General features: G+C 37.8%; 1 protein-coding gene across 9 annotated transcripts in view; it reads right to left on the reverse strand.

Annotated features, from left to right (window-relative positions):
- ptprfa (protein tyrosine phosphatase receptor type Fa) overlaps nucleotides 1-27,137 on the reverse strand; it is a 211,210-nt gene that overhangs the window by 28,545 nt on the left and 155,528 nt on the right. For all 9 annotated transcript variants that reach the window (XM_058403026.1, XM_058403025.1, XM_058403030.1 and 6 more), the window contains 8 exons: nucleotides 25,974-26,091; nucleotides 25,153-25,448; nucleotides 23,299-23,617; nucleotides 21,737-21,834; nucleotides 20,377-20,639; nucleotides 17,500-17,581; nucleotides 15,020-15,235; nucleotides 7,021-7,175 (listed from right to left, as the gene is read on the reverse strand). In XM_058403026.1, coding sequence (XP_058259009.1) covers nucleotides 7,021-7,175; nucleotides 15,020-15,235; nucleotides 17,500-17,581; nucleotides 20,377-20,639; nucleotides 21,737-21,834; nucleotides 23,299-23,617; nucleotides 25,153-25,448; nucleotides 25,974-26,091 — 1,547 coding nt within the window. The remainder of the gene's footprint in view (nucleotides 1-7,020; nucleotides 7,176-15,019; nucleotides 15,236-17,499; nucleotides 17,582-20,376; nucleotides 20,640-21,736; nucleotides 21,835-23,298; nucleotides 23,618-25,152; nucleotides 25,449-25,973; nucleotides 26,092-27,137) is intronic.

The following is a 27,137-nucleotide window of genomic DNA, read 5'->3' on the forward strand; positions in this document are numbered from 1 at the left end:
AGAGTGTATTGTGATTAATAGGGAATGTGATTATTGTAGAGTATATTGTGATTAATAGGGGATGTGATTATTATAGAGTGTATTGTGATTAATAGGGAATGTGACTATTATAGAGTGTATTGTGATTAATAGGGAATGTGATTATTATAGAGTGTGATTAATATGGAATGTGACTATTATAAAGTGTATTGTGATTAATAGGGAATGTGATTATTACAGAGTGTATTGTGATTAATATGGATTGTGACTATTATAGAGTGTGATTAATAGGGGATGTGACTATTATAGAGTGTATTGTGATTAATATGGATTGTGACTATTATAGAGTGTGATTAATATGGGATGTGACTATTATAGAGTGTATTGTGATTAATAGGGGATGTGACTATTATAGAGTGTATTGTGATTAATAGGGAATTTGACTATTATAGAGTGTATTGTGATTAATAGGGGATGTGACTATTATAGAGTGTATTGTGATTAATAGGGGATGTGACTATTATAGAGTGTATTGTGATTAATATGGATTGTGACTATTATAGAGTGTGATTAATATGGGATGTGACTATTATAGAGTGTATTGTGATTAATAGGGGATGTGACTATTATAGAGTGTATTGTGATTAATAGGGAATTTGACTATTATAGAGTGTATTGTGATTAATAGGGGATGTGACTATTATAGAGTGTATTGTGATTAATATGGATTGTGACTATTATAGAGTGTATTGTGATTAATAGGGAATTTGACTATTATAGAGTGTATTGTGATTAATAGGGGATGTGACTATTATAGAGTGTATTGTGATTAATAGGGAATGTGACTATTATAGAGTGTATTGTGATTAATAGGGGATGTGACTATTATAGAGTGTATTGTGATTAATAGGGAATTTGACTATTATAGAGTGTATTGTGATTAATAGGGAATTTGACTATTATAAAGTGTATTGTGATTAATAGGGGATGTGACTATTATAGAGTGTATTGTGATTAATAGGGGATGTGACTATTATAGAGTGTATTGTGATTAATAGGGAATTTGACTATTATAGAGTGTATTGTGATTAATAGGGGATGTGACTATTATAGAGTGTATTGTGATTAATATGGATTGTGACTATTATAGAGTGTATTGTGATTAATAGGGAATTTGACTATTATAGAGTGTATTGTGATTAATAGGGGATGTGACTATTATAGAGTGTATTGTGATTAATAGGGAATGTGACTATTATAGAGTGTATTGTGATTAATATGGATTGTGACTATTATAGAGTGTATTGTGATTAATAGGGAATGTGATTATTGTAGAGTATATTGTGATTAATAGGGGATGTGATTATTATAGAGTGTATTGTGATTAATAGGGAATGTGACTATTATAGAGTGTATTGTGATTAATAGGGAATGTGATTATTATAGAGTGTGATTAATATGGAATGTGACTATTATAAAGTGTATTGTGATTAATATGGAATGTGATTATTACAGAGTGTATTGTGATTAATAGGGGATGTGACTATTATAGAGTGTATTGTGATTAATAGGGAATGTGACTATTATAGAGTGTATTGTGATTAATATGGATTGTGACTATTATAGAGTGTATTGTGATTAATAGGGGATGTGACTATTATAGAGTGTATTGTGATTAATAGGGAATGTGACTATTATAGAGTGTATTGTGATTAATAGGGAATGTGACTATTATAGAGTGTATTGTGATTAATAGGGAATGTGACTATTATAGAGTGTATTGTGATTAATAGGGGATGTGACTATTATAGAGTGTATTGTGATTAATAGGGAATGTGACTATTATAGAGTGTATTGTGATTAATAGGGAATGTGACTATTATAGAGTGTATTGTGATTAATAGGGAATGTGACTATTATAGAGTGTATTGTGATTAATAGGGGATGTGACTATTATAGAGTGTATTGTGATTAATAGGGAATGTGACTATTATAGAGTGTATTGTGATTAGGGATTGTGACTATTATAGAGTGTATTGTGATTAATAGGGAATGTGACTATTATAGAGTGTATTGTGATTAATAGGGAATGTGACTATTATAGAGTGTATTGTGATTAATAGGGAATGTGACTATTATAGAGTGTATTGTGATTAATATGGGATGTGACTATTATAGAGTGTATTGTGATTAGGGATTGTGACTATTATAGAGTGTATTGTGATTAATAGGGAATGTGACTATTATAGAGTGTATTGTGATTAATAGGGAATGTGATTATTATAGAGTGTATTGTGATTAATAGGGAATGTGATTATTATAGAGTGTATTGTGATTAATAGGGGATGTGACTATTATAGAGTGTATTGTGATTAATAGGGAATGTGACTATTACAGAGTGTATTGTGATTAGGGATTGTGACTATTATAGAGTGTATTGTGATTAATAGGGAATGTGACTATTATAGAGTGTATTGTGATTAATAGGGGATGTGACTATTATAGAGTGTATTGTGATTAATAGGGAATGTGACTATTATAGAGTGTATTGTGATTAATAGGGAATGTGACTATTATAGAGTGTATTGTGATTAATAGGGAATGTGACTATTATAGAGTGTATTGTGATTAATAGGGAATGTGACTATTATAGAGTGTATTGTGATTAATAGGGAATGTGACTATTATAGAGTGTATTGTGATTAATAGGGAATGTGACTATTATAGAGTGTATTGTGATTAATAGGGAATGTGACTATTATAGAGTGTGATTAATAGGGGATGTGACTATTATAGAGTGTATTGTGATTAATATGGATTGTGACTATTATAGAGTGTGATTAATATGGGATGTGACTATTATAGAGTGTATTGTGATTAATAGGGAATGTGACTATTATAGAGTGTATTGTGATTAATAGGGAATGTGACTATTATAGAGTGTATTGTGATTAATAGGGAATGTGACTATTATAGAGTGTATTGTGATTAATAGGGAATGTGACTATTATAGAGTGTATTGTGATTAATAGGGAATGTGACTATTATAGAGTGTATTGTGATTAATAGGGAATGTGATTATTATAGAGTGTATTGTGATTAATAGGGAATGTGACTATTATAGAGTGTATTGTGATTAATAGGGAATGTGACTATTATAGAGTGTATTGTGATTAATAGGGAATGTGACTATTATAGAGTGTATTGTGATTAATAGGGAATGTGACTATTATAGAGTGTATTGTGATTAATAGGGAATGTGACTATTATAGAGTGTATTGTGATTAATAGGGAATGTGACTATTATAGAGTGTATTGTGATTAATAGGGAATGTGACTATTATAGAGTGTATTGTGATTAATAGGGAATGTGACTATTATAGAGTGTATTGTGATTAATAGGGAATGTGACTATTATAGAGTGTATTGTGATTAATAGGGAATGTGACTATTATAGAGTGTATTGTGATTAATAGGGAATGTGACTATTATAGAGTGTATTGTGATTAATAGGGAATGTGACTATTATAGAGTGTATTGTGATTAATAGGGAATGTGACTATTATAGAGTGTATTGTGATTAATAGGGAATGTGACTATTATAGAGTGTATTGTGATTAATAGGGAATGTGACTATTATAGAGTGTATTGTGATTAATAGGGAATGTGACTATTATAGAGTGTGATTAATAGGGGATGTGACTATTATAGAGTGTATTGTGATTAATAGGGAATGTGACTATTATAGAGTGTGATTAATAGGGGATGTGACTATTATAGAGTGTATTGTGATTAATAGGGAATGTGACTATTATAGAGTGTATTGTGATTAATAGGGAATGTGACTATTATAGAGTGTATTGTGATTAGGGATTGTGACTATTATAGAGTGTATTGTGATTAATAGGGAATGTGACTATTATAGAGTGTATTGTGATTAGGGATTGTGACTATTATAGAGTGTATTGTGATTAATAGGGGATGTGACTATTATAGAGTGTATTGTGATTAATAGGGAATGTGACTATTATAGAGTGTATTGTGATTAGGGATTGTGACTATTATAGAGTGTATTGTGATTAATAGGGGATGTGACTATTATAGAGTGTATTGTGATTAATAGGGAATGTGACTATTATAGAGTGTGATTAATAGGGGATGTGACTATTATAGAGTGTATTGTGATTAATAGGGAATGTGACTATTATAGAGTGTATTGTGATTAATAGGGAATGTGACTATTATAGAGTGTATTGTGATTAATAGGGAATGTGACTATTATAGAGTGTATTGTGATTAATAGGGAATGTGACTATTATAGAGTGTATTGTGATTAGGGATTGTGACTATTATAGAGTGTATTGTGATTAATAGGGAATGTGACTATTATAGAGTGTATTGTGATTAATAGGGAATGTGACTATTATAGAGTGTATTGTGATTAATAGGGAATGTGACTATTATAGAGTGTATTGTGATTAATAGGGAATGTGACTATTATAGAGTGTATTGTGATTAATAGGGAATGTGACTATTATAGAGTGTGATTAATAGGGGATGTGACTATTATAGAGTGTATTGTGATTAATAGGGAATGTGACTATTATAGAGTGTATTGTGATTAATAGGGAATGTGACTATTATAGAGTGTATTGTGATTAATAGGGAATGTGACTATTATAGAGTGTATTGTGATTAATAGGGAATGTGACTATTATAGAGTGTATTGTGATTAATAGGGAATGTGACTATTATAGAGTGTATTGTGATTAATATGGATTGTGACTATTATAGAGTGTATTGTGATTAGGGATTGTGACTATTATAGAGTGTATTGTGATTAATAGGGAATGTGACTATTATAGAGTGTATTGTGATTAATAGGGAATGTGACTATTATAGAGTGTATTGTGATTAATAGGGAATGTGACTATTATAGAGTGTATTGTGATTAATAGGGAATGTGACTATTATAGAGTGTATTGTGATTAGGGATTGTGACTATTATAGAGTGTATTGTGATTAGGGATTGTGACTATTATAGAGTGTATTGTGATTAATAGGGAATGTGACTATTATAGAGTGTATTGTGATTAATAGGGAATGTGACTATTATAGAGTGTATTGTGATTAATAGGGAATGTGACTATTATAGAGTGTATTGTGATTAATATGGATTGTGACTATTATAGAGTGTATTGTGATTAGGGATTGTGACTATTATAGAGTGTATTGTGATTAATAGGGAATGTGACTATTATAGAGTGTATTGTGATTAATAGGGAATGTGACTATTATAGAGTGTATTGTGATTAATAGGGAATGTGACTATTATAGAGTGTATTGTGATTAATAGGGAATGTGACTATTATAGAGTGTATTGTGATTAATAGGGAATGTGACTATTATAGAGTGTATTGTGATTAATAGGGAATGTGACTATTATAGAGTGTATTGTGATTAATAGGGAATGTGACTATTATAGAGTGTATTGTGATTAATAGGGAATGTGACTATTATAGAGTGTATTGTGATTAATAGGGAATGTGACTATTATAGAGTGTATTGTGATTAATAGGGAATGTGACTATTATAGAGTGTATTGTGATTAATAGGGAATGTGACTATTATAGAGTGTATTGTGATTAATAGGGAATGTGACTATTATAGAGTGTATTGTGATTAATATGGATTGTGACTATTATAGAGTGTATTGTGATTAATATGGATTGTGACTATTATAGAGTGTATTGTGATTACTGATTGTGACTATTATAGAGTGTATTGTGATTAATAGGGAATGTGACTATTATAGAGCGTATTGTGATTAATAGGGAATGTGACTATTATAGAGTGTATTGTGATTAATAGGGAATGTGATTATTATAGAGTGTATTGTGATTAATAGGGAATGTGACTATTATAGAGTGTATTGTGATTAATAGGGAATGTGACTATTATAGAGTGTATTGTGATTAGGGATTGTGACTATTATAGAGTGTATTGTGATTAATAGGGAATGTGACTATTATAGAGTGTATTGTGATTAGGGATTGTGACTATTATAGAGTGTATTGTGATTAGGGATTGTGACTATTATAGAGTGTATTGTGATTAATAGGGAATGTGACTATTATAGAGTGTATTGTGATTAATAGGGAATGTGACTATTATAGAGTGTATTGTGATTAGGGATTGTGACTATTATAGAGTGTATTGTGATTAATAGGGAATGTGTGACCAATATAAAATGTAAAATATAGAGCGTTGTGACTAATAAAGAGTAAGTGTGGCCAGTATAGAATAATTTGTGAGAAATATATAATATGTATTAGAATTAATAGAAAATATTTCTGTATCCAATAACCTATATAGACTGTATTGTGCTTGATGGAGAGAGTATTATGGCTAATATGTGTATGGTGAATATATATAATGCCGATATCCTTTGTGGATTCGGACTTATATTCATGGGGTTTGATTTTTTTTGCATTAATATCCTAATCTCTTCTACTACTGTATCTTGGTTATGCCTATTGCAGTAGATTCTTCTTGTTTGCCCTTCATTGTTGGAGTGGGTATCATTCTGAACTCGCTGAGCTGGACAGAATGGGTTTAATTATGCGTGCCATTACTCTCCCATCTCCCCATGGATGCAATATTTTTAACTCCACTTTAATGGACCTGTCTGCTGCTGGGTGTGTGACTCAGCTCTTCTGCTGTGTTAGAGTAAGTCAGCGCTTTTGAAAACGACACAGGCTATTTATACTTTACAGTGGGAACGGTATGGAGCTGACTCAACTTACAATACTTAACACACCTGTCTTGGGCTACTGGCCAACCAAACACCAGCTATTTATGACTGTGCAGCAGAGACAGAGCAAGGGAAGGGAAGAGCAAGACAGACAGAAAGAGATACAATGAAAGCCTGAGAATGACATACTGAGAGAGTGAGTGTGTGCGAGAAAAAGTGGTAACGCTGACGGATAAAGAATGTGGGGGAGAGAAAGACAGAAAGTGTAAGGGATCTGTGTGTCTCACCTCTTGAAGAGTAGGATGGCAATGACGATAATGATGATGAGGACGACAGCCAGCACCGGCCCCATCACCCAAAGCATCTCGGGATCTTCTGCATGCCGGGACATGTGCACCTGCACCATGATGGGGTCTGAAAATGGGCTTGTAGCGAAGGTTTTCTACAGCACACACACACACACACACAGATATTTTATGGCAAGCCATAATAATTTCTAAAACAATCACATCTGTGTGAATAGGTTAAAATACTAGGATTACTTTTATCATCAAACACAGTTTCACCAAGACCTCATTGTGTTTCAAAGGTAAATCAAGAACACTGTGTACTTACTGGCTGAAAGCACGAAATAACACCCAATGTACTTATGTAGTAAATATCAGTTAGAATTAAGAGCGACAGAAATTAACACAGAAAGAACACTGTGTGAACATGATATTTCAGTTTTAGATTTAAGATTTAACGAAATGCAGAGACACAACAATATCACTGTTTCTAGATTAACAGTCAAGTAGGCAGGTAACACTTTGTAAAGCAGGGGGTTTTCAACATTTTGTTGTAGCCAGTGACCCCATGTTAAAGGCACAAAATGCTTGTGCTGTACATGGTGCTACTGTGGTTTGGTGTAATATGGGCTTAAGAGATTGAATGAGGGTTTAATGGGAAGGGAACACAAGGGTTAAACTATATTTGGGGGGGGGCTGTGAAGGTTTGGCTCATTAGGGCTTAAGAGCATTAGTCAGCTCAGGCACTGATGTTGGGTGAGGAGACTTGGGGTTTAGTTAGCATTCCAGTTTATTTCAAATGTGTGCAGTGGGGTTTAAGTCAGTGCTGTGTGAAGGCCACTTCACGCCAACCTTTTTGCACAGATGTAATATCAGACTGAGCAGGTTTGGGCCTTTTCCAGTGAATTTCCTTGAATTTCAAAGGAAATTCATTCTATACAGTTGTGTTTGGGGGAAGACCCATATCGGGGTGTGATGGTCAGATATCCACAAACTTTTGCCATATAGTGTGCATTATAAATAACGTTTGGTAAAAATCTCCGGTGACACCACATGGGGTTGCAACACCAAGGCTAAGAGCCTATATTGTAGGGTGAGAGGGCAACGACAAGAGGATGTGTCCATTTGATTATTCTAATTATAATATTAAATACAAAGTTCCTGTTTCTGGCACAATGTCATGCGCTGTGAGTGTAATTAAAAGTAAAGATTTGCTTACACCTGCTGTGTCTTGCAATGTTGCATTGCTTCCTAGTCATAAGAGATCTCTGTCAGATCTGTGGTTTATCGTGTCTCAAAATGTAAATGTAAATGAGTGTGACTTATGACTTATATCAGGCAATGGCTTTATAAAAGGGAAACAATCAGTTAATGCTGAGTTGTTGTTTTTTTTGCCATAATCAAATTAATTTAATTGCCATTACAATACACAAAATGCAGACACACTAGAGTCTACAACTGTTAAATCAGTTGTCTGCTTCAGTACATGCAATTGGCCAAAGAAAGAAATTCTCACTGAGGCCATCACAACCCCTCTGGGCATGAGTAAATCCTTCTAAACTGTTATCTATAACGTTATAGCTTTATATCTCGGCCATTTTTGACCAAAATAAAAAAAAATTACAAAGGTGAGAAGAAGCACTGTCTTTTCTGAAAGAGCTAAAAGCTTTTTTCACATCCACTGATGGTTTGGCTACCCTTAATAGCAGATAGCTGTGAGCTGCTGACTGAACACACACGCACTGAAAGAGCTCTATTACAGCAAGTTACTCTGCAGAGGAAGTCAAACCCAGCAAATCTTCAAAGCTGCAGAGCGACCAGCGAACTCTCTCTACACTAATCGCTTTAGAAACGCCTCTTAGAAGCAGAGAAAGATGGAGAGGAACAGCGGGAAAGAGTGTGTCGAGGGCGGCGTTGACTCCTCCACCCTGCTGAGCGCAGGAGGATACGCATCAGTGACCCATTGTGGATGAATCCCATCAGCGCGACACCTTCTCTATTCCCTCTGGAAACATCAGCAGGAACCCCCCCCCCAAAAAAAGATAACTTAAAGAAATCCCATCTCTGCAGAGGCATGCGAATCATTAGAGTGCAGCCTGCAGGCTTGGAGCACTGGGGCGATTTAGAGAGACAGTGAAAGAGAGAGAGAGAGAGTTCCTCCTCTGGTAAGAGCTTTCCATTGAGACGCAAACTGAGCGGCGCTGCAGAAGATTGCGGTGTGTTTTAACAAACACCCACACATCAATGTCTCTATATATTGTTTTAAGTAGGGATGCACTCCATTCTTCTATTTTTAAAATAATATAAATATTGGCCACTTTCACAAAAGCCATGAGTAAGGATACCATGCTTGCTGATATACACTTTCAGTTGAAAATGGGACAGGCTTGTGCTAGTGTGCTGATTGTTAATGTTAATTAAACTTAAATAGCTACTCTAGCTAATGGTGCCACACAATAAAGTTTTAAATATAGCTAGCTGATTAGCTTTATATCTGGAGTTTCTTTTAGAGTATGCAAAAAACCTGAATTGCTGTGTGAGTAAATAATTGCTAATAGCACCATAAACAAAATACTAGCTACATCTAGCTAATGTGGAGAATGGGTAAAGGCCAAAGAAAATGATCCCAACACCTCTACTCTCTCATTATAATGCCCTGCCTGTTCTCTTTTATCTAAAATAATAACAATCCAGTCATTTATACGATTGCATTCAAATGCAGTGCACAGGGAGGCACAGTGAACTCTAGTTCTTCTCTCAGCTATAGCAGTCATTAAGAAACCATCACACACACACACCACACACCACACACACACACACACACCACACACACACACACCATTCTGTCAAAAAGTGAGTCTGAGCCTGCCCAGGAGGACGCATTTCATTTTCACCTTGATAAATTTGTTTGTTACGACTCATGTTGATCCATGTGTCACATAAAATTAAGTGGATCAATTTGCTGGGTGTAATTCCCTTTAAACATCCACATGCACAGTGGCTTTGTGCGCCCTCAGATAGCCCATTAGACAGCAGGCCTTTAAACAGCACTCTGTTCCAGCTGTGCTGCTAACATTGGCACTAACTTTGAAATAATGATTCTTTAAAATAATATCAGAATAACATTGGACTCGTGTCAGACAAACACCGAGCCACTGCTAGACTAATGTTGTGCAAATAGTGGCCTAATATTGACTGTATTTCAGTTATTCACTTCCCCTGTAAGACTTATATCGGCCTAATGTGAGAATAATGTTGGGCTAATGCCAGTCTAATGTTGGAATCATGTTGGTCTAATATCATCTTAATGTTACACTAATGTTGGTCTAATGTCAGAATGATGTAAGACTAATGTCAGACCAATGTTCTTCTAATGTCAGACTAATGTCTAAATAACGCTGGACCAGTGTTGGACTAATGCCAGGCTAATGTCACTGTTGGGTAAATGTCAGACCCAAAACTTTTCATAACCACTGTATTCTTAGGGTCAGTGTGAATCTCAGAAACACTGGGTGAGAGGCAGAAGTATACCTTGGGTGGGTTGCTAATCCATTGACTAAGATCAGACTAATATTGGGCTAATGTCAGTCTAATTTCAGACCAGTGTTATACTAATGTCAGCCTAATGTCAGTTTAATGCCAACCTAAAGTTAGCTGAAAGTCAGTGTAATGAAAGCCTAAACTTACTCTAACGAGACCCTAAAGTCAGCCTAATGTCAGCCTACTTTCATACCAGTTTTAGAATAATGTCAGCCTAATGTCAGTCTAAAGTGAATCTAATGTTAGCCTAATGTCAGTCTAAAGTGAGCCTAATGTCAGTCTAAAGTGAGCCTAATGTCAGTCTAAAGTGAATCTAATGTCAGCCTAAAGTTAGTCTAATGTCAGTCTAATGTCAGCCTAAAGTTAATCTAATGTCAGCCTAAAGTTAATCTAATGTCAGCCTAAAGTTAATCTAATGCCAGCCTAAAGTTAATCTAATGCCAGCCTAAAGTTAGTCCAATGTCGGTCTTAATTTTAGACCAGTTTTAGACTAATGTCAGGCAAATGTCAGTCTAATGTCAACCTAAAATGAATTTACTGTCAGTCTAATGTGATCCTAAAGTTAGTCTAATGTTAGCCTAAAGTTGGTCTAATGTCAGCCCAATTTCATACCAGTGTTAGACTAATGTTAGCCTAATGTCAGTCTAATATCAACCCAAAATGGATCTAATGTCAGGCCACTAACTAAAGTTAGTGTAATTTTGATCTAATGGCAAGCTAATAGACTCAGTTTAATAGACTACTGTTAATTACTAAGGTTGGTCTAACAAGCTCTTTTCAGACTAATGTTTTGATAAAAAGCTGAGCTATTGTCAGGCTAATATCTAAACATTGCTTTTGCTGAGATCTGACAAATCAACAGAGAAATACTGTGCTTTAACATCAGACCACTATGTGATTAAGGTTGAATTTAGACTGCTCTATCAATGGTCTAACACAGGACTAAAATCAGCATAACGTTGGGCTAAACACAAACTAATGTTGAGCTACCATCAGACCACTGACAGACTAGCCATGTACTAGTGTTGTTCTATTTCTGGGCTAATCTCCATCTTACAGTAGACTAATTTTATGCTAACATCACAGTTTGTCCTAGTCCTGCATAAATGTGGGTCTAACTGTATGTGAAAGATTATTTCCTCTAATCCGAAAATGTTCTAAGCACTTAAATATTGCCGAGTAAATCTCCCTAACACTCTCGCTAACCTCAACCTCCATACCGAAGCTGTGAGTGATGGCAGCTGAAAGCCCTGTGCGATTTTCTCTGAGGAGAGCATTCACTCTGATCGATTTCATCTGCTCTATCTGATGGAAATGCGTCCCACTGAGTGACTAATGCATGCCTTTTCACTAAAGTCCCATACTTACTAATGCAGCTTCAACACTATGTGTGTGTGTGTGTGTGTGTATGAGCAAGACAGAGACAAAACATGAGAAATATACTATAAAGCAGAACTCGAAAACAGTGATGAGGTTAACAGAATAGTTATACAGTAACTACACTGATTTTCTCCACCTTCACACACTTGATCTGTCCTTTTCTTTCTCTTCTACCATCTTCTCTGAATCATGCTCATGTTTACACCCCTATCCCCAGCATTTTTAGTGTCTTCAAATACTAAAAATGGTTTCCAGAATGATTGTTCCAAACTGTTTAACAGCTTACTTTCTTCTCGTTCTTCTCTAAAGGTTGGATGCAGTTATTCTGAGCCGAATGGTTTTTGGATTTCCGCTCTGCTCTGTTGTTGTTCATCCCAGGAGCTTGTTTTGATAAATGCCGCTAATTTACAGTGACGTTGTGTCTTTATTATGTGACAGTAGAATTTATCTGAGTGAAATGTGTGCATGTAGATGGCCTTCCAATGTTCCAACCTGGCCTTTAAAAAATGATTAAGCTAAACATTGCCAAGTGTTTAGTTTAAGGTTAAGTCTAGAGGATGTGGTAGCTTAGTGGTTAAGGTGTTGGACTACTACTTGGAAGGTTGAAAGTTCAAATTCCAGGTCGACCAAGCTGCCACTGCTGGGCCCCTGAGCAAGGCCCTTAACCCTCAATTGCTCGGTTGCATACCATGAGATAAAAATGTAAGTTGCTCGGATAAGGGCGTATGATGTAAATGTTTAATTCTGGCTAAAAAAAATTATAAGGTTATATCTGAGAGTTTTTGACCGCCCAATAAGGTCAAAGAAGTCAAAGATTGTCAACTTTGGGCATTTATACTTGTATAACATTTCTAATTTACATTCAGTGTCATGGAAATAACACAATATATATATATTTTTTTTGGCTAGGACCATATAACTCCGTTGTTTCTCAAGGTTCTATCTATATATGTTGTATATTAATGCATGTATGTGAATAGACATATGCAAACCATTTTGGTCTGTCAATCAGTTTTGTTGCATGTGAGAAAAATTCAGCTTTTTCATTAATGATAAAAAGAGGGCTTTTAGGTCTGGAGACAGAGAGGAAGTTAAGAGGGCTCAAAGACTGCTGTTTGTCAAAATAAGGGAGGGAAAAGAGACGTACAGGAGGAAACTGGAAAAGAGTCTGCAGCATAACAACATGAGGTGTGGAGAGGCATGAGGACAATCACTGGCTACAAGACCAGCAGCCAGGTGACGGACAGTAATATGGGTTATGCAAATGAGCTTAATGTATTCTTCAATAGATTTGATGTCAAGCCTCAGATGCAACCGTCCCTCTGCCCCACTACATGTTCACCAGTTCATCCCTCTCAGGTAGTGGCTACTATTCCAGATTCCTCTGGAACCAGCACCATCTCAGTGGATCAAGTGAGAAGGGAACTAAGCAGGCTTCACCCCTCAAAGGCTGCGGGCCCACATGGAATCAGCCCGAGAATACTGAAAACCTGTGCCTTGCAACTTTGTGGAGTACTCCAAAACATCTTTAACCTAAGCCTGCATCTGGGGAGCGTCCTGATTCTATGGAAAACATCATGCATAGTACCGGTACCAAAGGTAGCCCGGCCCTGTGCCCCTAATGATTACAGGCCTGTAGTGCTGACCTCTCATTTAATGAAAGCTTTTGTGAGACTGATCCTCAGTTCCATTCAACCCCTCGTCAAACCCTTTCTTGATCCCCTACAGTTTGCCTACCAACCTCAACTCGAAGTGGACGATGCCATTATCTGCTTCAGTGCACCTACACCCACCTAGAGAAACCGGGGAGCTCTGTGAAGTTTATGATTTTCGACTTCTCAAGTGCTTTTGAGAACACCACCAGGCCCACCCTACTGGGAGAGAAGTTGAAGAACATGAATGTGTACGCTCATCTGGTTTCATGGATTATGGACTACCTCACCAGATGTCCCCAGTATGTCTGAATACAGAACTGTGTCCCTGACACTGTGATCTACAGCACTGGTGCTCCTCAGGGAACAGTTCTTTCTCCCTTCCTCTTCACCCTGTATACATCAGATTTCAGACACAACTCGGAATCCTGCCATCTTCAGAAATTCTCTGATGACTCTGTGATTGCCGGATGTATTCAGGTAGGTAATACCTCGGAGTATCAGACAGCAGTGGACAACTTTGTCACCTGGTGTGAGCTCAACCACCTACAGCTAAATGTTGGGAAAACAAAGGAACTTCAGAAAATCCAGAACCCCAGCCTCTCCTTTGTCTGTCCTTGGTGAGAAAGTAGAGATTGTTGAGGATTACAAATACCTGGGAGTCCATATTGACAACAAAATGGACTGGACACTAAACTCAACAGCACTCAGAGTAGGTTGTATTTTCTGAGGAGGCCCAGGTCCTTCAACGTCTGCAACACCATACTGCGGATGTTCTACGAGTCTGTGGTGTCTAGTGTCATTTTCTATGCAGTGGTCTGTTGGGGAAGTGACATGAAGGTGGCAGAGAGAAATAAACTGGACAAGCTAAGCAGGAGGGCCGGGTCTGTACTTGGCGTGGAGATGGACCCAGCTCACGTTGTTGTTGAGAGAGGGATGCTGTCAAAACTCCATTCAATCCTGGACAACCCTTCTCATCCACTACAAAGTGTGCTAGTTGATCAGAAGAGCACATCCAGCCAGAGACTGATCACTGCCAAGTGTAGCACTGAGCGCTTTAGGAAATCTGTCATCCCTGTGGCATTTAAAATTTACAATTCCTCCCTTTAAGTGTTGGGACATTTTCATGTGCAATTTTCACGTGCAATAATAAATAATGGGTGCTATAGTAATTATAGACCTTTCATGCACATTACAATTTCACCATTATTTATCATGTACAATACAACTTCACCATTATCACCAATTTACAATCCTTGTGTGCAGTACTATAGTTCAACACTATTATTTGTACAGTATTTGTATTTATTTATTCTATTTTACGGTTTGTATAACGGTGTATATATTTCTTTCTTTCGCTCTTATATTTTTATTAGAGCAACTGTAACATGGCAAAGGAATAGAGAGAGAGAGAGAGAGAGACGTACAGAGTCGTGCTCCTGGAGTGCAGCCATGATGAAGGTATGATACTGAGTCTGAGCGAGCAGTGGCTTGTTATAGAAGCCACTGTAATACTGCTCATCTCCCACTGTGAAGCTCTCCGGCAGTGTGTGCAGCCTCGCAGCAATGTATGGCTTCAGGGAGTCGTCACTTTGCCTCCTCTTCCTCTTCATTACAGTTGTATCGCCACCAGCCTCTAACAACTAACACACACACACACACACACAGTCGTTAAAGTACATATAAAAGCTGACCAAAGAAAATAGTCAGGTTAAAAACACAATGCTGTGTGCGTATATCCAGACCTTTACGCTTACTGCATACTCGCAGACTCAGAAATACAAAAGGAAATTCATGTTCAGACACACTCAACCATGTGGGAAGACAAACACACGAAATAACAGACACATTATATGCACAGACGCACAGTTACATAGAGTCTCACAGAGAAACACACATCCATGCAAACACACACTATTAGCGACTCTCCTTTTGCAACCTCTCTTATTATTTTATTTATCTTTTGAAATATTAGATCATCTCCCTCCTTTTTTCACAATTTTCCTCAACCGTATTTTAAATATAGATAATTAGCAAAGGCATGTGACGTTTGCTAAATAATTATACGTAAGAATTCTTAAGATCTATGTGTAATGAATGTATTGTGCATGAGAAGCATTCAGCTTCTTCATTATTAGAATGAGTGTGTGTGTGTGTGTATGTGTGTGTGTGTGTGCTGTATAAAGTCGTGCACCTGGAGCAGCCTTGATAAAGCAGCTCCTGAAGCTCTGCATACAATCATGCCATATTTATTTCACAAGCCTGACACTCATTTATATTCAAAACCCCAGATAGTTCAGCTCTGAGAGAAAGTGAGCTCAGGAGAAAAACAGAGTGTGTATGGGCTTCAAAACTGTCTGTATTAATAACACAAATGAAATAAAAATGAAGAGTTCTGTAGTGACACAGAGAGCAAGGAAGAGGCAGAACAGTTAAAGAAAAGTTACAACGTCAGCACTGAAGAAATAAAGGGAATTTGTTAAAGAGAAATGTGTAAGAGAGAGAGAGAGAGAGAGAGAGACAGACAGACAGACAGACAGACAGACAGACATAGAGTCTCCACATATGGTGGACGAGAAGTGCAAAACAAAAACAAATCCCAAAACACAAAGACAATTTAGACAAACCTCGAAAAGGTAGGTACATTTTGCGAATGGAATTCTTAGCGCTGATTGGAAAAGACATCTGTCACTCAAGATATTCAGGAAGTACAGCAGGCTGCGGCAGTAGAAAGTTGATTTGCGTGTATATGAACACCTCATTATTTAATCTGGAATAGTTTTGCTTTCGACACGTACATGCGTTCTTCAGGTGTGTTTTTAGAGATCGCAAACTAATCTTTATGCCATGATACGCTATCAGTATATCCAAAATCACGCCATCTGAATGTCCTTCCTCAAAATAGTGTTGAATCAATTTTATTTTCTTATAATTATAGATATAAATATGTTTGTTATTTTCTTGAAAAGATTTAAAGTTTAAAGTGAATCCCAGAACTCCACACATGTACAAGAAATAATGTTAAATAAACAATTTCCTACTGCTTGGATATCTTGAGTGACAGATGTCTTGTCTAATCAGCGGTAAGAATTCCGTAAGTTCCAAAGTATATCTACCTTTTCTGGTTTGTATTTTAGGATTTGTTATTTTGTTTTCAGATTTCTTATTTGGTTTTCGGATTTGTTATTTTATTTTCAGATTTATTTTGTTTTCGGATTTGTTATTTTATTTTCAGATTTATTTTGTTTTCGGATTTGTTATTTTATTTTCAGATTTATTTTGCTTTCTGATTTGTTATTTAATTTTCGGATTTATTTTGTTTTCAGATTTGTTATTTTATTTTCAGATTTATTTTGTTTTCGGATTTGTTATTTTATTTTCAGATTTATTTTGTTTTCGGATTTGTTATTTTATTTTCAGATTTATTTTGCTTTCTGATTTGTTATTTAATTTTCGGATTTATTTTGTTTTCAGATTTGTTATTTTATTTTCAGATTTACTTTGTTTTCGGATTTGTTATTTTATTTTCAGATTTATTTTGCTTTCTGATTTGTTATTTAATTTTCGGATTTATTTTGTTTTCAGATTTGTTATTTTATTTTCAGATTTATTTTGTTTTCAGATTTGTTATTTAATTTTCAGATTTAATTTGTTTTCGGATTTGTTATTTTGTTTTCGGATTTGTTATTTTGTTTTCGGATTTGTTATTGTATTTTCAGTTTCATTTTGTTTTCGGATTTGTTATTTTGTTTTCGAATTTATTTTGTTTTCAGATTTATTTATTTTGGATTTGTTATTTTGTTTGGCACTTCTCGGCCAGCGTACATACACATGCAAATATAACTAACAAAAAAACAAACAAAAAAAAAACTCGGATGCACATAAACATGTCCCTGTGCTCACACACCTCGTCCAAGTCAATGTCCTCTGGACTTTCCCACTGGCGTGATGTAGATTGACTCATGGGCACCACCACTATGTAGTACCACCTGCAGGACACATACATTAGGATACACACATTAGGACACATACATTAGGATATACAGGCTGTAAGTGTCAGTCCCACTGACTGAGGCTATGATTCATTCAGGAAAGCACAGATACACAGAGTGAATTTTTATTCAAAGTAAAAATCTGGATAATTTAAATCCTTTTATGAGATTAGTAATGTTTTACATCAGGGAAAATAAAATGGCCTCTATTACTCAGACTCCAACAGCATGACCAAGAACAACTCTCTTTTTCTGTGTGTGTGTGTGTGTGCATGTGTGTGTGTGTGTGTGGGTGTGTGTGTGTGTGTGTGTGTGTGTGTGCGCGTGTGTGTGATTCAGCTGCCTGCAGCAGCTACACCTGGATAAAAATTACATGCCATTTTACAGCCCGAGCTACCAAACGAGATTTATTGATTTTGCATTTGTAAGAGATTGGGTCTGGTTATTTCTTGCACTCTGCGTTCGTTTTGTAACCTTTCTGACTTTCTGAGTTGGAGCTAATAAGATATTTAACAAATTACTATTATAAAAACAAAAAAACCTTAGCTTATTTACTTCAGCTTTTGAATTAGTAGCACACGACTTTTGTCCTTTCCAAACTAAACAGCAAACAGCATCAGGCTGCTTTGGACTGATCAATAGTCGGGGCAGTAAACGCATTTTAAATCTGACTTTAACTTAGCATTGCACTGTAAGTTGCAAATTAATCAATGGTATAAGGCTCTGAAATCCGTCTGATTTTTTTTCCCCCACCGCTTTTGGTTTTATTCAGTGCTGGATGACTAACAGGATGAGCTGAGCGATGGTGCTGCAAAAATCGTTGGAATATTTTTGTGCTATGAATTTTGCAGTTAAGATCCAGACCATGTTCATTTCCATATTTCTATCTAAAAAAAAAAAAAAACATTTTTATTCCATCATTCTGTGATTCTGTTCGTGTTTTTCCCAATCCCAGAGGTTATAGGGCTCCGGCTTTGTAAGCCACAAACAAGTGAGGTTATTTGAGATTCTGTTGCCGTCTCTCAGTGTCCAGAACCACTGCATTATCTCAAATCCCTGCACTGCTGTAGACAAAAAGCTCTGAGCACACGCTGTGAAGGTAGAGGAAAGCAACTTGTGTACGAACTTTGGAATGAGCATGGAACAAGTACGAGTAAAGGAAGAGATGAAGGCTTTCAGGATGACCCAGAAGTGGACAGTAATACACACTAAAGCAATATTCGACTCTAGTGAAACCACACGCTCATCTTGCCTGTATAAAAGCTCTGACACACAGAGCTGAATAACCTAAGCCAGTGTGAGATCTACACCTTTTCTCCTTGGATCTAGATGGCTAGGAATTAAAAGGAGATGAGTTTCAGAGTTCCTCTCCTTCCAATCTGGCTGTTTGTGTCACTCCACTCTGTTGATGCACTAAGAACGAATATAAACAGAGCCAGTGCCTCATGTTTCTTCTTCTTCTTCTTCTTCTTCTTTTTTAATTCTCTATATGCGTCAATCAGAGACCTGTGTTTGTTGTATTATTTTTGGCTGTTTGTCTCAATGGGGTGGATACAGAGAATATTACAAGCTCATACACTTATTTCATTTATTTCTGGCATTTCATTAATCAAGCTGGATATGAAGAGATTTATTTGTAAACAAGTCATTTCATGAAATATAAGATTCATGAAAATACAGCCACTGTGTCATTAGAGAGCTCCTGGGTTTGTATTATTTATATATAAGGTGCCTCAAACCGAATCGCTATACCGCAAATGAATATTAGCTTCATTTAAATATCTTCATTATTCCAATTCACCAAACGTTTGTTGAAAACCAGTTTTCAGAAATGCAAATGAACAAATTAAAAAACGTCCCCCTATATAGACGCAGGAAGAGTCAGTCAGTGTCTTTGTTAGCTGACACATGCTGCGACGGCTGAGCTGCATTATTGGAAGTTTTAGCGCACCATTTTGTCATCAGGTTGTCATTTACAGCTCTGTAAGCTTCGCCTTTTATCACTCAATGTGAACCGTGAACAAGCTTAATGATTTGTAGGTCACTGTTGTTTATCATCACATGCACAGAAGTTAAATCAGATCTACTGAAATACCTATGTAAGTCTGCTACATTTACACAGCTTTATTAACAGGCCCCTTTCGAATCTCCCATTGCCCTATGTGAATATAAAATTAAGCTTTATACCCATGGCTGTCATTATAACAGCCTGCTCTTATAATAGGCTTAATTTTCTTTTACCTTCTAATGAGTTCCCACCGAAGAGGATTGAGAGAATCTTTCACTTCACCTATAGTCTTGTGACTGCGGGAAGCATTTAAAAGTACAACTAAACGCAGCGGGAAGCAGCAGACAACAGAAATGTTTCCCAGTGCAAGAGACAACATCTGCCTATAAAATGTGTCTCTACACAAGACTAAGAAGCGTACCAGGCCACTGGAGAGAGAGACAAGGAGAAACACAAACATTGCTGATTGTCGTGGAAATAAAATCACCTGTAATAGATCCCTCTGTGAAGAGATTAATCTCAAAGGGATTCAGTGGAATTGTGTAGCAATGCTCTAAGATAAGCATTTATTTGTGAGTCAGGTTATTTTGGATTCTGCTGCCGTCTCTCAGTGTCCAGACCACTACATCATCCCTAATCTCTGCACTGCCCTAGACGTCTGATCTCGGGGTGTGGCAGACAAAATACACTGGTTTAAATCATTTGAAATAAAGCTCTTTGTACAAACTCTATAAAAAGTATGTCAATGTGCCCACCTGTTTGTGTGTGTGTGTGTGGCACAGACCTGATACGTGCAGCAGCGCTGGCCGTCACCGTGGGCAATGTAAGCGTGACTCGTCCACCCACAGCGGACTCGTGGGCTGAGCGGCTGGGCTTCTTGTCCAGTAAGTCCGGCGCTGTACGGATGGACACTTGCTGCTGCAGTCCTCCGGCGCTGCTCCCTCTGTTCATCAGCACAAACGAATACTCGGTGTCGGGCTGAAGACGGGTGATCAGTTTCCTCCGCAGATCACCCTGTACCTCCACGCTCTGCTGGTTATACAGGATCTGCCAGGGGAGGGCGCTCATGTTTACACAGAGATCCACAAGCTCACCACAACGCTGAGGGTGATGTGATGAAACAGCCAATGATGTGACTACAAGGGCAGTTGGGTTCAACATTTCTGCTTAAACTGTTACAACTGCTGGAATGTGTCTTGGACGCAGATCCTGGAGCAGATAAAATGAATCTGGACTGAGGCCACACTGAGGGTGTGAGAAGGAGGTGTATTTGTCTTTACTGTGACTATTAATCCATTTGTATTTGTAATTAACTCACCCAAGGTAACTGGTTAGCTAAATACCTGATACTGTAAATACACATCATGGTCCAAAGCCAGACATTTAATCTGAGACAGAGGGGTGAATAAATGGGGGTATTACAGGTGAATAATTAAAACAAAAATGAAAGAAATATTAATTAAGTTTAAGACTAAGTCTTTCTTTGTCTTTCTGTCTGGCTGTCTGTTTCTTTCTTCTTCCCTGCCTCTGTTTGCCTTTCCCTTTCATTTCACTTCAGTGTAATTATCTGCCTTTTCCCTTTTCTCTTCTATATATATTTTTTTCACACCTCTGTTCTGCTTCTGCCTTTCCCTTTCTCTAATCATTACCCTGCTGGTTACACAGGATCAAGCAGAAGAGGGCGCTCACATTAACACATGCATGCTGGGAAAAGAGAGGAGTATGCTCTTTCTCTCTCTCCCTCTCTCTCTCTCATTCTGACCTTGGGTATACAATATGTACCTCTGCTTTCACACACACACACACACACACACACACACGTATATTCTTTGACAAGTGTATGTGGGAGTGTTACAGGTTATTCAGACTTTTGAGTATGTTTGTGTGTGTGTGTGTGTGGGCTTCATCCTCAGTCGAGGGCTTTGTCGTGTTGTTTTCTTGTGTTTTGGTTGTTAGTGTACCTGATGTGTGTCTGTAGAGCACAGACTGGATGTGGTGCTTGATTGCTTTTGCTGTGTGAGCTTTGCAGTTCTGAGGATTTCCTCCGCTCTGGTTATTAAAGCCATTTATCAAACGTGTCTGCCTATATGTATGTTATTGATGCAGCTCTGTCTGTTTGGTGTGTGTGTGTGTGTGTCAGTCACCTTAAAAGGCACATGAGGCTTGTAGGTTTCGGGCACCTCCCATGTAAGCAGTACTGAGGTCTTTGTTGCTGCTTTCACCCCAAAGTTTTTGGCAAATTCTGTTCAATAGAAGGAGGAGATATGAGTATATGCTGGAACTCCCTCTCTCTCTCTCTCTCTCTCTCTCTCTCTCTCACACACACACACACACACATTCATTTTGAGTAGGTGATTTAAATATTAGATAAAATAGGTGTATAAATGCTAAACTGTCACCATGCCTTGTTTGATTTGAAAAGGGCACCTTACATTTTACAGCACATTGTTATACAACATTCAGACAAATTAATTTAGACATACAGAAACATTAAAGCTGTTTTTTTCAGCCAAGCGTAAAATGTGACATCGGCATCCGCCGATCTCTGTGCAGTTTCTTGGTCTCACGCTTAGTTTCTAGTGTTTGGTGTAATGAGGTCCCTAGTCTGTTGGTCTGTTGGTCCTACTTCGGTGTTATTGCGATTATCTGTATTATAACCATGACACTGGAAATCCTCTTAATAAGGCTGGTTTATTAAAGGCTAAAGATTTGCAGTCACCCAGTCCAGGGGGAAAGTCACTGCCTGTGGCATAAGACATATTCAGAGCGAGACTTAACACAAAGCGAAGAACTATGAAATAAACGGATGACTCTCGTCCCTGGAGCTTGTGGTCTGGCGATCTTCTGTGATATTCAATTTACTTGTTATTGTTTTTCAATTAGTGGACTGTTACCTCAGGGTTTTATGCTACTTGTTTTACTTTGTGCTTTTTATTCCTTCACTCTCTATAATGTACTTTATTTATTTATTTGTTTGTTTGTTTATTTATTAGCCCGTCTACTCATAGCACACTCATCCACTATGAGATGTCTACTGTAGCAGAAGGTACAGTCATAATTGTTTAATTTTTGCCAAAACCACACTCACCCACCCACCTACCCACACACACACACACCCACACACACACACACACACACACACACACACTAGTACGTACACCCCAAGACAACAGTGCTTGAGTATCTTATACCACATATAAGCGATAATGCACAGTGAAGTGTCCTGATATCAGATGAGTGGGATAAGCCAGAGATGGAGAATGCCACAAAGCTTCAGCACTCCTTATCTTCTTTATTTCATGGCTACTTCAACATTTTTGAACACTTTCTCGATTTCCTTGTTCGCTTCCTTATATCTTAAAAGAGTAAAACTCATTTTTATTTTTGCCAGCTTGCTAGTCCTGATATATCAATAGGCTATCATTATATGATTATATGTGCTATTATATATATATATTTTTTTTCTGTGCACATTCATGGTCATCACATTGGCCATGGCATAATGATTAAAGGACACAGCAGTAGTCTTTTCATAACTGTCTGTCCTTTAGGCTGTATACAGGTGTGTATGTGTGTTTTTGTGTGTGTGTATCTGTGTTTGTGCGTGGGTGTCTGTAAGCACAAGCCGTGCCTGTCCTGCCACAGTGTTTCAGCTACCGCCATCTGTTCTGCTCGGTATTAATAACTGTGTGTGTGTGTGTCTCACCAGGCACAGATGTGGCCATGGTCCTGCTCTGAATGCTGGGGCTGAAAGGTCCTGGTCCTTTCCTGGTATAGGCTCTCACTCTGATATCGTAGGTTGTGTCGGGTTTCAGGCCGCCGATGCTCATGCGTGTCTCTGCTGTGCTGTTGGTTTGATTCTTCACACTGTTGATGTCACGGTACACAATATCGTAGCGCACGATTTTGCCATTTCTCTGCACCAGTGGTGGTGGTGCCCATGCTAGAGTGGTCGAGGTGGAGCTCAATCCCACCACGCTGAGGTTTTGTGGGTAACCACTAGGTACGTCGTCAGGGGTCGTGATCTAAAGTGAAAACATATAGAAGGTAAAACTCTACATTTGCTAAATCTAATAATCTTGAATATATTAAGTTTGATTTCATGTGTGGTATGTTTTTTTTTTCCAGACTATAAAATTTGTGCCTTTTAGCAGGTGCTGCTATTTATACAGCAAGGCCAGACAATCGTGCAGTGTATATATTAGAATATTTTAAACAGAGATATAATCAAAAGAGTAACCCCTGCCGTTCAGAGCAATGGCTTCTGCAAGCCACAGCTTCAACAGAACACACTGCGGAGACAGCACATATGCCTGGGAGAGTGGCATCTGCACCCAGAAGGGGTGTTCCAGATCTGGGAAAAGTGTGGCAGGATGCAGATGGACCTCTTCAGCAATGCCAAATTGACTCACTGTCTAATCGGCTTTTCCCTGGCAGGACAGTACAGTGTGTTAGGTCAGGGTGCACTGGCTCATGACTGGCCTCACTGTCTACTGTATTAATTTTTAACACTGATCCTGCTCACAATTCAGCAATCAAACCACAGATCAGACCAGCTTTCAGCCATTGCAGTGCATCATAACAGCGTGGATAGCATCTCACTGGAGTCTCATAAACTCCCAGCCTGCTGAAGGCAGCTTCGTCCATCACGTTTCCCGCAAATATCCGACGTAGGCTTGTACTGAAGTCACATCAGGCCTCTCTTTACAGGCACTGCCTTTATAAAACTTTATAATTCGAAGTGAAATGAGTCCCTCTAACTACTGCCTTTTTGCTCGCAATTACCTCAGCAAAAAGAATGAAGAACTATAAAGCTTGGCGATAAGCTCACCTTGCATGTATTGATGGCTGGTGTGACCTTGTGGTTGAATGAGGAATTTCTACATAAAGTCATATCACACACTTTTGTTAAGCAAATTCAGTTCATCTATTGCCCTTGAAGGGAAAAACTGCAGCTCAGTCCCAGCTCTTCCCAGTACCGTCACCTCATAGCGCTGTTTAGTTCACACTACCAAGTGAAAAAGCAGCAGGTGACCATACATTTTCTATTTACATGCCCAATACAGAGACCCAATATCAGCTATAGCAGCGAATATCAGGAGATACTTGAATCAAGATGTGCTTAATTCCCTGCAAATTTGGTATGAAACAATAAAGAGACAAACTGAACAGCTTATTTCAGTCCCAGTCATAACGTTAGTTGCTGCCTGCAATGATATCACTTTTAATGTCTGACATACAAAAAAACCCTTATATCTACAGTATGGTTTTATCCTAACCTGTCATCCTGCCCTGAAGCAAAATAGAGTGCTGAAGAAGTAGCTGATATTGTTGGTGCTTGAAGTGAGAGCACATAGCGACTACAGTTAGCTTGCTCTCCTAATGAGCTAGGTAGAAGGCAGTTTTCTCACTGATTTGTATTTCATTTGTGATTTAGCTTTGTTTTTGCTTCACATCAGAACTAAAAATCGTAAATAGAAGGCGATTTAACCAAGTGGAAATTGACAGGACAAGTTATAATAACATTATTGAAATGCATTGGCACTGTTCACTGCGAGACCTCTTTAACGTGCTCCTCTCCATGGCCGGCTCGGTTCTTGGCACTCAGTCTGAAGCTATAAGTGGAGCCCTTGAGCAGCCCGGTGACGGTGAAATGGTCATCGGTGCGCATGAAGTGGCGCGTGATGAACGAGCCTTCATCATTGTCATCTTTGTCATCATTATCATCGTCGTCCTGGCATTTATACTGCAGTCTGAAGCCCAACAGCTCGCCAAACGTCTCTTTTGGAGGCTGCCACTGGATCAGAGCTGTGTTACCCACTGTAGTGCTGATGATCATAGTGGGCTTACCTGGCACTGAGAGAAAGCGGCAAAAAGACAGACACAGTTGAGCTGGATATACACTATACATACACATCCGTATACTAGCCTAATCTAGCTAATGTCACATCTTACTCAAACAATACCAAACAATACATGCACATGTGAGCATATAAAGACAAAATAAAGAGGTAATAAAATAAAACTTTCACATGCATAAGTAGCAAAAGATCATTATCTTCATTAACATTACATAAGTAAATTCCCATGTTATCTTCCAGGAGCAATCCTCCTTATGACTGCATTCGCCATTGCAATAAGTAGCTGTTAGTCAGTGAGGGATATAAAGCTATTAAATATTAATGAAATAAACTGCCACAAATGAGCAATGTGCTTAATGACAAATTGTAAAAACTTCATCTGTTGCTTTACAGCAGCTCCAGCTTAATATGCTGGTTTAAATATATACAATAAATCACTTATTAATATTTCCATCGTCATATATATCATATATATATATATATAGTCTCCATCTTACATGCCACACAAGCACACCCTTACCTGCCCCTGTAGTGGTCACCACCTTGGCTTTACTCCGAGCTCCATCACCTTTAGTTGTGTACGCTGCCACGGTAACGGAGTATGATGTCTCAGCCTGCAACCCTGTGATGTAGGCCTCCTGAGGAAGAAGAGCAGGGGAAAATATCAGTCTGAAACTCAGTGTGTGTGCTTGTCAGCAAATATTTCATTATCTTCCTGCATGTGAACATTAAAACACACCTTTGTGTTAACTTTGTTAACCATACATGAACTTGCTGGGGGAATATGATGGGGCAAAAAGCTAAAATCTTTCATTTTACTGTTCGTAACAGTTCAATTTCAGTTTACTAAAATTTCCGTAGATTGTCGTCAAGCACATCTGGAATAAAGCTTACTAAATACTACATAACAAATACAATGACACAAATGTGTTTTAATCAGGATATTAAGAGAAATTCTAATCGAGCTGGTAAAACGAACTTTAGTGGCAAAGGAGTTGCACTATGCTGATTTTTTGCCAAGTGGTTGCTCTAAGATGGCTGCGTGGTTCATCCAAAGGACTAATGAGGGCAGGTGAACAAGTGTTTCTACAGTATTGGAAGACACATTGCACACGTATTAATCCATTACTGGAAGACACATTGTGGTGTTTGTGTTTAGTCTGGAGCTTCCTGTATTAGGAAAAACAGACATTCATTATATTGCCAGCCTCGTGATTAATATGTCTTGCTTCTCTCATTGACTCTGAGTACGTCTCAAATATAACAAATTCGACAACATTTCCAGCCGCTTCCAGCTGCCTGATGTTATAGCATGCAGAGACAGAGTGTGGAGCCATCATGCTGAGTCTACAGAGGAAATGGGTTGGAAGAAATAGAGATATGAATTATCTCGCCTTTTAAAAATCTCTTTAAGAGGCAGATAAAGCAGGAGAAAGTCTGTGTCTCATTTAACACTTAGGGGCGTCTCCTCCCACTAATTAGTTTTTTAGGAGTTAAACAGTCCTCTTTCATCTTAGGCAGATTGAGCAAAAGAAGTCAGATTGGGACAAGGCCGATACGGAGAGACTCGAACCAGCATGGAGTTAACCACAGCCACCATGTGTGAGAGAGGAGCCTCTTTATCTGCCTGGAGTGATATCACAGTCACAGCTCATTAATCTGCATATCACAGGGAGGGATAGAC

This window comes from Hemibagrus wyckioides, linkage group LG11 (assembly GCF_019097595.1).
Source record: "Hemibagrus wyckioides isolate EC202008001 linkage group LG11, SWU_Hwy_1.0, whole genome shotgun sequence".
NCBI classification, from domain to species: domain Eukaryota; kingdom Metazoa; phylum Chordata; class Actinopteri; order Siluriformes; family Bagridae; genus Hemibagrus; species Hemibagrus wyckioides.